The 15264-nt window shown below is 36.2% G+C and overlaps 1 protein-coding gene across 1 annotated transcript in view; it reads left to right on the forward strand.

Annotated features, from left to right (window-relative positions):
* Nucleotides 1-15264, forward strand: part of GBE1 (1,4-alpha-glucan branching enzyme 1) — a 284975-nt gene that overhangs the window by 170278 nt on the left and 99433 nt on the right. The window contains exons 8-9 of the mRNA XM_084875638.1: nucleotides 12096-12211; nucleotides 14875-15002. Of these exons, the coding sequence (XP_084731764.1) occupies nucleotides 12096-12211; nucleotides 14875-15002 (244 nt within the window). The remainder of the gene's footprint in view (nucleotides 1-12095; nucleotides 12212-14874; nucleotides 15003-15264) is intronic.

A 15264-nucleotide genomic window follows, 5' to 3' on the forward strand; every position in this document is an offset into this window, starting at 1 on the left:
CAGTGGGAACATGTGAATTTTAATTGCAAAGGTCAGCACACTATTGCCAGATTTATCCATATCTGCTACTTATTTTGATCAATAAAGTTTTATTGAAATTCAGCCACACCCATTCCCTTACATATTTCTTGTGATTTTTTTTTTACCCACTAATAGCAGAATTGAGTCATTTTGTTACAGATGAGACCATATGTGGCCCACAAGGCCTGAAATGTTTATGTGTATCTTTGGGGATAAAGCACCCAAAGTTGTGAAGTCTGTTTACAAATAGTCATATTTTGGTGATACTTGCCTATTTTTGCATTAATGAGTGCTCCTGGATGTTGGAAGTTTTACTTTGCCTACTAATCTGTCCCTGAGATGGGTATTATAAATTATATATGGAACAGTTTTTGGCTATATTACAGCAATATGGGTGGATTGTTAAATTAATCATTGCAGAGCCCTTTGAAAAAATCTAGGCAGCAATGTGCAAATGCAAAATTTATACCTGGAGCAAACAAAAAGAAGCTGATGATTCCTTAAGGATACTGATGTTTTCATGGTTTCTTTCTTTTGTTGTCATCACCAGAGAATTATATAATGTTTGGGGAAATTTTCAATATTTAATCAGAAGCATTTTTATTCCAGTGTACTGTAAGCTGTGCATATAGGCCAATCTGAATTTATCTAACTATAAACTGGACATATGACTTTTATTTTTCCCTTCGGGGTATATGTTTACATGAATGCCCACATGTGTTACAACTTATAATAAGAAATTTCATGTATTTATAGGCAAATACGTTTAATGAAGAGTTTAATGATTTTATTTTTCATAGTAATAAACATGTTATGAGTTCCTAAACAGGGCTCATAAACTGTGGGGGGAAAGGCAAAACATAATCTTTGTTTTGAGTGTTCTGACTAATAATTTTGGATTTGGTTTACTTCATGGAAAAAGCCTTTATAAAAGTCTATGTCACACTAATTACAGAGTCTCTTTTTTAGGTTCCCAAAACATCATAATCATTAAGTTGCATTTATTCCAGTGAATTAAAGAGTCTTTTAATTTCTATTTCCTTTTTCAGTGACTCTGAAAATGGAATTTCTTAAGTAATATATGTAATTAATTAATTTTTTTTCTTCTCATCATCTTTTTAAAAAAAATTTCTTTATTGATTAAGGTATCCTCATTCCCCCACTCCCATCCCAAACCCCTCCCCACGCATCTCCCTACCCCCCTGTTGTCCGTGACCACTGGTTAGGCTCATATGCATGCACACAAGTCCCTTGGTTGATCTCTCCGACAGTCTGATCAATGCTTCCTTATCTCTGGGTCTGTTCTTGTTCATCAGTCTATGTTGTTCATCATTTCCCCTAGATGAGTAAGATCATGTGCTACTAAAAATACACTTGTAAGAACCGGAAATGAGACAAACAATAATGTTTATGCTGAGAGGCAAATGAATCAGTCTGTAGTGAGTTTCTTTCTGGCCAACAGTTCTTTTGAGTTCCAATTTCAATGTCAAACAGTTCCTTATGTGTACATGTCAGCAATGATATTTCAGTTCTGGATGGTGGACAAATGGTGGTAATGCAGGTCCGACCCTCTCTGATTTGGACCTGGGCAACCTGCAGTGATGCATAGCTGCTGACTGCTAGTATGTCAAGATATCGTCAGTGTCTTCCATCTCTGTCTGCATGTTTCTCTTCTGTCTTCATGGCTGGAGTAGTCCTGTCAGTTCCTCTCTGTTGCAGGAATCCACATGGTCTTGGAGTTGTTTTCTGAAAATATACAAACATATTCTTGACCAAAAGTTAATAAAGGAATATTTTCTATAAATTTGACTTGCAATCCTTTTTCATTTTTTACCCAAATGATTTTCCTTTGGCTTGTTTTGACACCATGTATATTTTACATGGGTGTCTTGTTGTTAGCAGTGCAATAGCTTCATTCTATATGTAAGAGATGGTTTTGAGCTTTGTTTGAAAAACAGGGATGTGTATGTATCTATATAACTTTGTACCATATGTGCGTGTTTTATAACTGGCTAACCTATAGTGATTTATTCAGAAAAAGAACAATGGAACAATGCCTTGTTCTGATGAGATATATAATAATTTCATTTGATATCTTACCTATGTTTCATTATAAGGGGTGATTTAGCTTGATAATCTGCTTTCTGGTCCTTGGGCTGTGCAGCTTCTTGGGTTATCAATGTTGGAAAAGATATATATTTTATAAACATTACTGCTTTGAAAAATCATCTTTGTGAGATAGCAGAGAAATATGAGCCAATTTAAAAACAAATAACATGAAAATGATTAATTTGTTAATTATTCAGGTAATCTTTATTAGATCGATTGGTTTATATGATGTTTTATTTAAATAAAAGTATTTATTTGTTTAATTGATTGGGTGATGTTAGTGACAGGTTTCAGGTATGGGTTTCTATTGGGTCGGCAGCTAAGTAATTGCGGATTTTTTAAAGAAAATCAAAGACAATTTTTTCATGGAACTAAATAACTTTATTCTTTAATGTATTGCCCATTTTGATCAATGACCTTTTGCCATCTTTCAGGCAGCATCATAATCCCACGTTCAAAAAACTTCTGTTTTTTATTAGCAAAAAACTGAATCAGGTACGATTTGACATCATCATCATTATTGAAATTTTTACCATTCAAGGAGTTTTGTAAAGATCGAAACAAAAAGTAATCAGATGGTGCAAGGTCAGGACTATATGGTGGATGTGGCAAAACATCCCAACCAAGCTCCATTAATTTTTGCCGAGTGACCAAAGATGTGTGTGGCCTTGCATTGTCATGATGGAATACAACACCTTTTCGATTTGTCAATTCGGGCCACTTTTCTTCAACTGCATTGTTTAATTTCGTTAGTTGTTCAATGTAGACATCAGAATTGATCGTTCGGTTGGGTGGTAAGAGTTCAAAGTAGACAATTCCTTTGTAATCCCACCAAACTGATAACAAAACCTTCTTTTGATGAATATCAGCTTTTGATGTTGTTTGAGTTGGTTCACCTGGCCTGCTCCACGATCTTTTCCGCTTGATATTGTTGTAAACAACCCATTTTTCATCGCCAGTTATCAGTCGTTTTAAAAATGGATCATTTTCATTACGTTTCTTTAGCAAATCGCAGCTGCTAATGCGTTGCGTTAACTGTGATTCTTTCATTTCGTGAGGAACCCATGTATCGAGTTTTTGAACATAGCCAAGTTGTTTTAAGTGATTTTCAATGCATGTATGTGATACATGAAGCTTCTCTGCAATCTCACGTGTTGTACTGTGACAGTCCGAATTGATTATTGCTTTGATTAGGGCGTCATCAACTTCAACTGGACGACCAGAGCGTTTTTCATCTTTGAGTGAAAAATCACCAGAACGAAATTTGGCAAACCAATTTTGACACTGCCGTTCTTTTAAGGCTTCGTCACCATAAACAGCACATAACTTTTTATGAGCTTGTGATGCGTTTTTCCCTTGCGGAAATAAAAAAGCAAAATATGACGAAATGTTCCTTTTGATTTTCCATTTTTCAACGAACGCCAAACAAAAACTACAAAACTGATCAAAAAACTTTTTTTACTGATTAACAGCTGAATAGCCAACTATCAAATACAAAATGTGTTTTACATTTGTACTACGTCTGCAAACCTAAAAATTCAACTGAAGCCATATATGTGTAAAACCCGCAATTACTTAGTTGCCGACCCAATATTTTATAAGATCTGTATATTGCACCATGTGCCCACCACCCCAATTCAAATCTTCTCCTGTCACCTTATATTAGAATGGCCTTCTTCCCTCACTCCCTTCCCTCTGGCAATCACCGCACTGTTTTGTTTTTTTGTCACAAATTTCAGTTTTATATACCCCATATGAGTGAAATCATATAGTTCTTAGCTTTTTCTGACTGTCTTATTTCACTTAGCATAATGTTCTCAAGTTTCATCAATGTTGTTATAAATGGCACTATTGCAACTTTTCTTATGGCTGAGTAATATTCCAATGTTTATATGTACCATATCTTCTTGATTCTTTATCCAGTCCTCTATCACAGGACACTTTGGTTGTTTCCATGTTGTTGCCACTGTGAATAATGCTGCAATTTTATCTCTGTGAATACATGGGGTTGCATTTATCTCTATGAATACATGTTTTCTAGTGTTTCAGATATATATCCAGGAGAAGGTATATATACCTAGGTCATCTGAGGAATCACCAGACTACTTCCTATAGTGGTTGTACCAGTTTACATTCCCAGCAGCAGTGAACGAGGGTTCCCTTTTCCCACAACCTCTCCAACACTTGTGTGGGAATAAGTTTTTCCTTGACCTTGCTCGACTATGTCAAATGTTGGGTTTGAGTTTCTCTGCCAGGGACTGGACCTCCATGGACACTGGGTATTAGAAGACATGAGAAGTCTTGGATATATAAGAGTCTTTATTGCAGTCCAAGTAGCCATTGCTGAAAAGGAGTCATCAGATAAAGCAGTCCTGTCCTATATAAAAGCAGCCTCAGCGAACTCATTAGCAAACGGAGCAGCCATCCTAGCTAAAACAGCTAGTACCAGCTGGTCAGTAATATATCTTCTCCACAATGTTGCCCCTCATATAGGAGCTATATAGGAGCCAGCTACAGGCTGGTCAGTGGCAACTTATATATAAGATCAAACAAGCGCAAACAAAAGAGGCTTGATGCCAACTAGTAACACCTGTAATTTGGCTACAGAAAGGCACCCTACACAGTGTATAGATTTCTGCATCCTTGCTTTTATACCTGCATATAACAAATCAATCTTGAACACCTTGATTAGGATTCCCACACTTAGAGTGGCCTTGGGCATCCCATGTACTCTTATTATTGCTTATCTTGTTTATAATAGCCACTCTAAAAGTTTGGATTTGCATTTCCCAATTGCCAATTAGGTTGAACATCTTCTTTATATATCTACTAGATGCCCAATTTGTGCAAGAGTAGGCCTTCCTTCCTACGGCTGCCGACACTGGCTTCCCTCTGGTACTCAGGGCTCCAGCTTCCCTCACAGTCTCAGCTTCACCTGAAAGGTCGTCCAATCTAATTAGCATATTATGCTTTTATTATAAAAGACTAGGAGCCCAGCACAGGAATTTGCACATTGCCTCCCACCCAACTGCAGCCCTCCCTTGACACTCAAACCTGTCCATGCAGAGCTCCAGTGTGCCCGGCCCAGTCCCCAAACCCTCTGGCCTTCTCTGGCCACTTCAAGCCCCCCCTCAGTCCCTATAGTCACATTGGGCTGGTCCCGCCTTCTCTGGGCCCCTCCCCATTTCCTCCCTGTCCTGGAGCAATATGAGGGCTCCATCCCATCATGGTGCTGGAGGAGAGCGTGGAAGCCTCTCGCCAGCTGCTCTGTGCTCTTTCCCTTGGCAGGTGGGCTGCAGAAGACACCTGTAATATATATAAAAGCCTAAGTGTCCCTCCAACCATCCCACTGGTAGCTATGATGCACACTGACCACCAGGGACAGACGCTCAAAGCAGGAGCTGCCATGACGCGTACTGGCCATTTAAAAAGAAATGGCGTCATGGACCTGCTACCCCCAATGGGACACAGGCCCTGCCGCCATCCTGGAGCGACACCCAACCAAATCACAACCAATGCTGCCAAGACCTCATGGTGCAAAATGCGGCTCCCAGCCCAGACCAGAAATAGTTCCTGTGAGAGTTGGGTAATAATGTCACGTATCAATGCCCTACTTCCTCTCCCTAACTATTAGCCTCCTTAGAGTTTTGTCAGCCTAGGAACTTGCTTTATCGCCAGGTGCAAACATTTCATATTTTAACCAAAATATCTGAGAAGCATTTTCTCATGCCTCATCTCATTTGATCCTCACAGAAGTCCTGGAGTAGGTAGATAGGATACTCATTAGAATCCTATTTTCTTTTCATTAGACAGAAAACTGAGATTTAGAAAGTTTATAAACTAGACCAGACTGAAAAGAATTAAGAAATGGTGGAACTTGAAAGTGACTTCAGGTATTCTCTCTGTGCAGAATATAGTCAAACACTGTTACAGTTGAATATTTTATCCTTCCTTCTCCCTGCATGATCTGCTTTGTGTTGATATTTACTGCTTTGTTGCTCACAATTACCTGAAAGAGAAGTTGGGGTGGTTCACTGGGCTGGCAAAAGTTTAGCTAAACCAGAAAGCAGGTCCAATTAAGCAAGTTCATCTCTCTGTATATAAAAGGCTAAGTTGACTTGCACATGCAGGATACATATAAAGCTCTTGCTGGCGCCAATTACACGTGTGTGTTTTGATCTGTTATTGTCAATCATGAATTTGGTTGACACTTTTATAATAGAGAGAGGGCGAATAGCGATATTAACATGTTTCTTCTAATTAATTTCTTTTCAGTGTGCATGAATCTGTGCACCAGGACACTATTTTTGTAATAACTATGTTCTGGAAGTTTGTATAATTACAGATTAGTGCTTGAATTAGCAAGTTATCTGACTAGTATTTATGCTGTTTGATGCCTAAATTTATTTGAAATTAATATATGTATAGTAGCTTCACCATAGTCAGCCTAAAATTCAAGATACAATTTATTATTAATGATAGGGCTATCTAGTATTACATATTAATAACCACTTTTGACCATTTTCTCTTAATCAGTTTCTATTAATAAAATATATCTATTGAGAAAGTATAAGCAAATGTTTTTTCTTTATTGGTAAATCTAATTAAATTGATAGATGATTTTTTTAATTTTTAAAGGTAGAGTAGACAGTTTTCAATAGTGACATTTCAGAGTATCTTCTTTTTGAGGGGGTATTAATGGGGAGGAAGTGGGACATCTGTAATACTTTCAGTAATAGAGATAAATTTTAAAATATTGCAATTTAGAATTCAGTTGTTTTATTTGACATGTCATACCTTTTTCATAAAAGAAAATTTTTTTTTGCTCAAGTTTGATCAGTTGAAATACCCAGATCACAAAACATGTGGGTTTTGCTTCATGTTTTTATGAAGTACTATATTATAGCTATTCATCTTCAAAGACTGTTCAGTATCTAAGAGGAATGTGTAATTTTTCTTCATATTTGTTATATTTAGCCACTTTTTAACAATGTCACCTATTTATTAATATACAGTATTAGTAGATGCAGTGGACTAAGTTGCTATGTTGAAAAGCCTAGGAATTATTAAGTACCACAAATATATTTGAACTGTAAAACATAACTTCATCTAATAGATGTTGTTATATCTGATTATATTTGCTTGCCAAAAAAAATTACTATTTTATTTTGTTATAAAATCCAGTGGCAGAATTTGAGACAATCAACATTCTTTGGTTTTATTTATTTTTATTTTTAAATATATTCTATTGATTTTTTTAAAGAGAGGAAAGGAGAGGGATAGAGAGTTAGAAACATCGATCAGCTGCCTCCTGCACACCTCCTACTGGGGATGTGCCCACAACCAATCACATGCCCTTGACCAGAATCGAACCTGGGACCTTTCAAACCATAGGCCAACACTCTATCCACTGAGCCAAACCGGTTAGGGCCAACATTCTTTGGTTTTAGAGATAGTATCCTAAAAACCTTACTACTGGAATTATGTGTTACAAAATTTCCTTAATAAAGTCTCATTACTTGATTATAGGTTGCCTATTTCAGACATCTAAACCAATTAGAGTACTGATTATTTTGATTGCCATAAAAGCTAAATGTATATATTACTCATCACTGTATTCAGTTTCTATATCAGACACCTGTGATTTAAACATTTTCAGTGGCGTCTGATTCACAGGAAAGTCAGCTGCATCTCATTATTTTTCTGGATTTTAGGAATTTGCTCTTGCTGCATAAAAATATGAGTAAGCTCATCAATTTACTATAGGCAGTATAGATGTCATGATAGTCATTTATTACCTGTTAATTGGTTTAAGATGTAACACTAATGACTTAAATAGTCCACAGTGGCCAGCATGAATGTGTCTGAGAAATAATCTATTTAAGTCATTGCTATATATCTTGGTCTCTAATTGTTTGGAAACGAGGCTGCCCTATGGACTCTCAAAATAGGCTTTAAAAGCCTTCTGTGATATTCTAATTGATTAATTTACTTTTTAAATTACTGCTAACATTCAATATTATATCCCAGGTTATACAACATAGTGGTTAGACATTTATATAACTTATGGAGTGATTCCCCCATAAGTCTATACAACCCTGGCCTCATAGCTAGTTATTAAAATATTAATGACTGTATTCCAGATTATGTGCTTTACATCCCTGTGGCTATTTTGTAACTGTCCATTTGTACTTCTTAATCCCTTCAACTTGTTTATCTAGTCCCCCAAGCCCCTTTTACCTGTTAACCATCAGTTTGTTCTCTGTGTCAATGAATCTTCACTTTTATTTGTTCATTTATTTTGTTTTATAGATTCCACATATATAAGTAAAATAATGTGGTATTTGTCTCTTTCTGTCAATGGAATAATCTTAAAATCAAAGTCCTGCCTTGTCTGCTAGCACACCAAAGTAAAGTTATGCTTTTAAATTCTACTTGATCTTTTTTATGGGATGCTAATCAACTAGATATATCAACTCTGTCATGGATGGTTCAATGACATTTTTGAGGTAGAAAAGGTAAATTGCCTTTTTATTGTAGGTACTTTTGCCAGACAATTTCATGCTTTGACTCAAGACAGATCATTCAGTTGAGATGATTCAAGTTGAGAATAATTCCAATTAAATAATAATTTACAATACATCATAACTCTTCTGCTTTTCAACCCCCACCAAAAAAGGAAAAATGGCACTTATGAAAATCATGAAAGTAGAAATAGTAATAGACATCTTTTGAAATTTATGTTTTCACTGCTACATATTCCTTAAGTTTGTTCTAGAGTTCTATTGAAAAGAAAATTCCTAGATTCAATAAATTATTTCATTGTACAAGTTTCAATATGTTGTCCACGTGACTGCTGGAATGTTGACTCCACCACAGCAGAGTGTATTAGCCAGAGGCTTTTGTGTATTTAGGGTTTTAATGTATACTTAAAATTCCTCCACTTGGTTTTGAGGTCTGAGTACCTCTGAGATAGAGTGAAGATTTTTTTTCCAGTGACTTTTAGTATTTTATAATTATATAACAAATATTTATTAAATGGCTGTTTTGTGTTAATATAACACAAATAAGATTGCTATCCTTAGAAATGCCTGCTTGGAAGATGGGTCCTTGGCTAGCATCTGAGAACTTTGATTTCAGGAGGGTTCTCACAATTCCTAGAACTGGAACAGTGGCTGACTGTGCCTAAATTTTTTGTAGAAATAATGTGTCTTATGCTCAATTTCCATGTTCCTTCCGGGAGTCTAGATTTTGACATATTTACTAGAAATGGAATCTTTCATGAGTTCCCCTGGTGACCAACATTTCACAAGAGATAATTATTTGCTGGAGGAATTAAGAGTGACTCCATCAGGAGACAACTGTTGGAAGTTTTGCCTAGACTCCTCCTGACTTTGCCCCATGCACCTTTCCCTGTGCTGATTTTGCTTATCATCCTTTTGCTGCAATAAATCATAGTATGAGCACAACTATCTGCCACGTCCTGTGGATCTTCCTGGCGGCTGAACCCGAGGTGATCTGGAGGACCCTTGGCACAGTTTTCCTATGATCTGGGATAAATATCTATAGTAATTACATATATTGTTTACATAGTGTAAGAAAAAGAAAAAAGATAGCTACATCTTTATTCCAAAGAGACTATACATGCGTTATGACCTGCTATTTTCTACTTCAGGTTCTGGAATATGTTCATGCAAGTGCTTGTGTGTATGCTCTGGTTATTTTATAATCTCAGACCTCAGTCTTTCAGGTCCTCTAAATCTCTGATTTTATGACCTGAGAAGAAGCAATCTGTTTTAAAATTAGTTTCATCTGGACACTGAGTTTACTAAGAGTGTTTGTCTAGATTTATCATGCTATAAAATAGTGGGAACATATTTCTGAGTCTGTCTTTCCCCTTTTCCTGCACTGAGAGCTCATAATTTTTCTTAATGGCAATTATTTATAAGTTGTTACAGTGTGACACTAATAAGACTAGTTGTTTTTTTAAAAAAAAACAAAACAAAACCTAATTCCTGTTATTAATCTAGTTTTAGAAAATGTGTATGACCAGATAATTAATATTTTTAACTTTTGCTTTCCATTTGCCACTATTAACTTCAAAATGTTAGCTGTTAGTTTTCTTTTCCTTTAATGTATTTCTTGAAGTTTTGTTAAATAATAAAACTTTGTAGATTTTATTTCTTTACTGTTTTTGTTGTAGACAGTTTGCTCTTCTATAATACTTTGTGTATTTCTTTTCTGTCTCTCTAGATGACATATCTATTTAACATTTCATTAGTGTTTCATTAAATATATTATTTTGAAAGCACAGCAAGTTTGATTTGATTAAAAATCACTTTAATCTTGTGATTTTTTTTAAAGGATTGCTTATGTTGATTAGACTTTTTTCAGGTTAAGGGGATTAAAGAGGTGTAAAGAATATAATTTAATATTTCTTAACCCATTAGAACTTTTACATAAGATGTTCCATTGTTGTTGTTCCTTTTCTGATTATCACAGGGAATTTTTTTCTATTTATCCATGCCAATCTGTCTACTTACATAGTAATAAATAATAGCTAAAATATGTCATTTTCTTTTAATATATTAAATACAGTTGTATTACTCATTTAGGTTAAGAGATAGATTAAATATTATAATAACAGGAATCAGAAGAACATTTAATAACTCTATCCTTCATCAACTCTGATCCTGGGGAATGTTTTCTTTTCAGAAATTCTGAGTTCATATCATCTCCCTTTTCTGGTTTTCATAGAATTGTAAATCAGTGGCTCTTTTTTCTGTTATTTTAACTTTGTAGATATTAGGACACAGTTTTTACATTTGAACCTATATCTGCCTGGAAAAAACTCACTTCATGATATTTTATATTAGAAATTGACATCTAATGTCCACAAGTCCAAGGTGGTGATATAAATGAGTAAATGGGGTTGGTATAAGAAAATGTGGAGTGAGAGGGACTGGGAAAAGCTAGAAAAAAATAAGTTTCATCTATAGAAATTCAGTTGGAAAATTTTAAAGTATTCTGCAAACTGAAAACATCCTTTTAGAATGAGTTTCATCAAATAAATGAGATAAATGTTAGTAGTTGTCTGGCTTTTATAGATACTAGAGGACCGGTGCCTGAAATTTATGCAGGGGAGGAGGTGTCACTCAGCCTGGCCTGCACCCTCTCGCGATCCAGGACCTTCAGGGTCTGTCCAGCTGCTGGTTTGGGCCCGATCTCGCAGAGATCCAGCATTTGGACAGCCCTCTCATAATCCAGGACCGCTGACTCCTAACTGCCTCTCTCTGCTGGCCTGATCACCTCTAACCACTCTGCTTGCCTCCCTGATCACCCCTAACCACCTCTGCCTTTGCCCTCACAGTCATGGCTTCCTCTGGAAGATTGTTTGGCTGTCTGGTCTAATATTACACTGTTATTGTTACAATATATAGGTAGACTAGAGGTCCGATGCACAAAGTGCAAGAATAGGCCCTCCTTCCCTCAGCTGTTAATACCAGCTTCCCTCTGACACCCAGGACCCGGGCTGCTTCTCTCTCGCTGCTGCTGCCAGGCAACTGGGACCCAGGCTGCTTTGCTCCTGCCAGGAACCCAGGACCTGGGCTGCTTTGCTATGGTCTCCACTGCCACCCACCACCCACCGGGACCTGCACTGCTTTGCTCTTGCCACTGATAGGCACCCGGGACCAGGCTGCTTTGCTCTGGCCACCACCACTCACTGGGACCTGGGATGCTTTGCTCGGCCACCGCTGCCCCCAGCAGACCCAGGCTGAGGTGGTCAATGCCACCTCAGGGTGATCAGTCATTTGGTCATGATGCCTCTTGGCCTTTCATTATTATGGTAATTCTTCAGATAGAGATTTATAATTTTAATTAATACTCTTAGCAAACAATGTATAACAATTAATGAAAATGCTATATACCACTGTGGTTAAATATATATTTCTCTAATATTTTAGCTGGGAAGTTTTAAGATTCCTTCTATCAAATATCAGATGGTGGTTGGAAGAATATGGCTTTGATGGGTTTCGTTTTGATGGTATTACGTCCATGCTCTATCATCACCATGGAATGGGTATGTAATCTGATCTATTACAGACATAACCAAAGATTTGATGATGTTGTTTTATTGGCACATTACAATCAAGTTTGGGGTTTAGTTATAGAAACTGCTATGACGGTTATTGTTGGCTTGATTTTCATTTTCTCTAGTCATTTCTGACCCCTTTTTGATAAGAGGTTGTGTATAAACATTTTATAAGTAAGAGATAATTATTTTCTTTTTTTAATGTATATTTTTTTATTGTTTTAGATGTCTTCCATTTTCTTCTTTAATCCCCATTTCCTCAATCCACTGCCCTCCCCCAAGGTCTTTGCCACACTATTGCCTATATCCATCATCTGTATATATAAGAATATAACTTATTTGTGTTAATTTATTTAATAATATGCTAATATTCATACATAATTTTTTCTCAAACTTTTTTTTTTTTTTTTCTGGATCCCAGCAGCAAAGACATGGGAGTTCATTTTATTTTCTTTCAAACTTTTTTAAGGTAACCATTTATTGTAGCAGACTCACGCTATGAATATGACAGCATTTACAATGAAAAATAATAAGTGAGAACATTTATTATTTGTGAATATTGGGTTTCCTGCATATGAAATATTGAAGAAAATATGTATATTTTAAATATATTTACTCTGTTTAAACTAAATCATAGCTTAATTTATAATAAAAAATATTGATCAGAGTTCTTTAATTAAAAGTTGTACAAAGAAGCAGAGTCACAGAATCTAATTCTTCAATAGATAACATCTTAAACAATTATATTTTAACTAGAGGCCTGGTGCACGAAATTTGTCCACTGGGAGTGTCTCTCAGCCCACCTGTACCTTCTCCAACATGGGGCCCCGTGGTGGATTTCTGACTGCCAGTTTAGGCCTGATCCCTGTGGTATTGGGCCTAAACTGGTAATTGGACATTCCTCTCACAGTCCAGGACTTCTGGCTCCCAACTGCTTGCCTGCCTGCCAACCTGATCACCTCCTAATAACTCCCCTGCCAGCCTGATTGATGACTAACTGCTCCCATGTTGGCCTGTTTTCCCCCAACTGCCTTTCCCTGCAGGATTATTCCCCTCAGCTGCTCTTCCCTGCCAGCCTGGTCAAACCAACTTCCCTCCCCTTCCAGTCTGGTCCCTCCCAAATGCCCTCCCCTGCTGGCCTGGTCACCCACAACTTCCTTTCCCTGCAGGCCTGTTTGCCTCCAACTGCCCTCCCCTGCTGGCCTGATTGCCCACAACTACCATCCCCTGTCAGCCATCTTGTGGTGGCCATCTTTGACTAAATGGGACTGGCCATCTTGTGTGAGAGTGTGAGGGTCAATTTGCATATTACCTCTTTATTATATAGGGTGGTCAAATACTTATTAGCAATAACCAATTAAAAGAAGGGCACTTCAGACTGTAGATGTTGAAAATGGCTGCCAAGGAAAGAAGCTATCTTCTAAGTGTACTAATGTCTCCAGATCATCCAGCACAGGCATGGAAATGGTCCTGTGAAAAATTCCAAGGAATTTTAGAATTGGGGAAATGAACTAAAGCCCACAGATATGGGATATACTTCTTATGGTTAGAAATGGTAAAGAAAAATGTTTTTAATTACTTACCATGTTCCCCCTCTGAATGATGAGGAGAAAAAAACACGCTGAAATTGCACTGCAAAAGAATATATACCAGAAAAATAATTGAGATTAAACAACTAATATTAAGATGCAGAATATTTAATCCATAAAATGCAATGCTAAGGAGAAATTCATTAGGTATCAAGTAGGAAGAAAAATCAATTTGCCTGCATCAATGAAAAGAAAAAGAAGTATGGGTTCTATTACTCTGTTGGCAATAGCAATATCTATCAAATCCTTAAGGAAACAAATTCTGACTCAAGAATTTTATAGTTAAATTGCCATCGAGGTATAAATTTGAATTATAATTGAAAAGATCCTTCAGTGATGAAGTCCTATAAAAAAGATGAACTTAGATATAGGGAAGTAGAGGGAAAAATGAATCAAAATAAAAACTTAGATATTTGGAAACAGGTGGAAAAAGGTAGGTGTTAAGTACTAATTTGACTTTATTAAAATAAGGATAAACAATTGAAGAAATAGAAAATAAATTGTATAATCTCAGTAACTGAAATATACTATAAGCAACCAAAATAAGGACTTTTTGAAGAAGAGGTAGAAAGATGTTAGAGGATGTTAAAATCTGTCATCAGAAAATTCATATTGTATACATTGTAGGACATATTTAAAATACTATAAACATTATGTCTCAATTTTATGATAGTTTTATACTGGCTTTTCTTTACGTCAGAGGGATGTAATAGAAGCTAGTTAACATTAACTACCTAAACATACCTAAAAGTTGAAATTTAGAATTCTTTTAGGTATCATTTTACTTTATTTGTCTGCTATAAATGTTAATTAAAATGGTAAATCAAAATGTTTAGTTTGTTTGCTTCTCTAAAACAAAAATTGAATTGTAGGATTGTTGATACAGGCTACTCTAAGTGAGATCATATATTTGCTGATGATAACGTTACGGGCTATCCAGGGTCATTACACTTTGCTATGATCACAAAACTGATATCAACAAACTAATCAGTGGGGGCATTTGTACAGGGTTAAGACTTGCATGTTAACAAAATGCATTTATATTTATTTTCTATTCTCCAGGTCAAGGCTTTTCAGGTGATTATCATGAATATTTTGGACTACAAGTTGATGAAGATGCCTTGATTTATCTCATGCTGGCAAATCATTTGATTCACATGTTGTATCCAGATTCTATAACAATAGCTGAGGTAAAGTCATGGTGATCTCTAACCTCTAATCCCCTTTAATATAGAGAACATTTTGTCAGCATACAGTATTTGAATAATTAATTTCATGTTGTTAGTAATTGCATAACTTAACTACCTTGTATGGCTGGCACATTACTTAGAATTCAGTTTTCCTTCTAGGAGAAAGGGTAACTAATTACTTGTCATCATTCCATTGTTAAAAGAGAAAATGCCAGTGGTTAGGAAGTAAACTGTCCTACTCAGTGGATAGGTCCTTCTCCCA

This window comes from Pipistrellus hanaki (assembly GCF_964339955.1).
Source record: "Pipistrellus hanaki genome assembly, chromosome: 2".
NCBI lineage: Eukaryota > Metazoa > Chordata > Mammalia > Chiroptera > Vespertilionidae > Pipistrellus > Pipistrellus hanaki.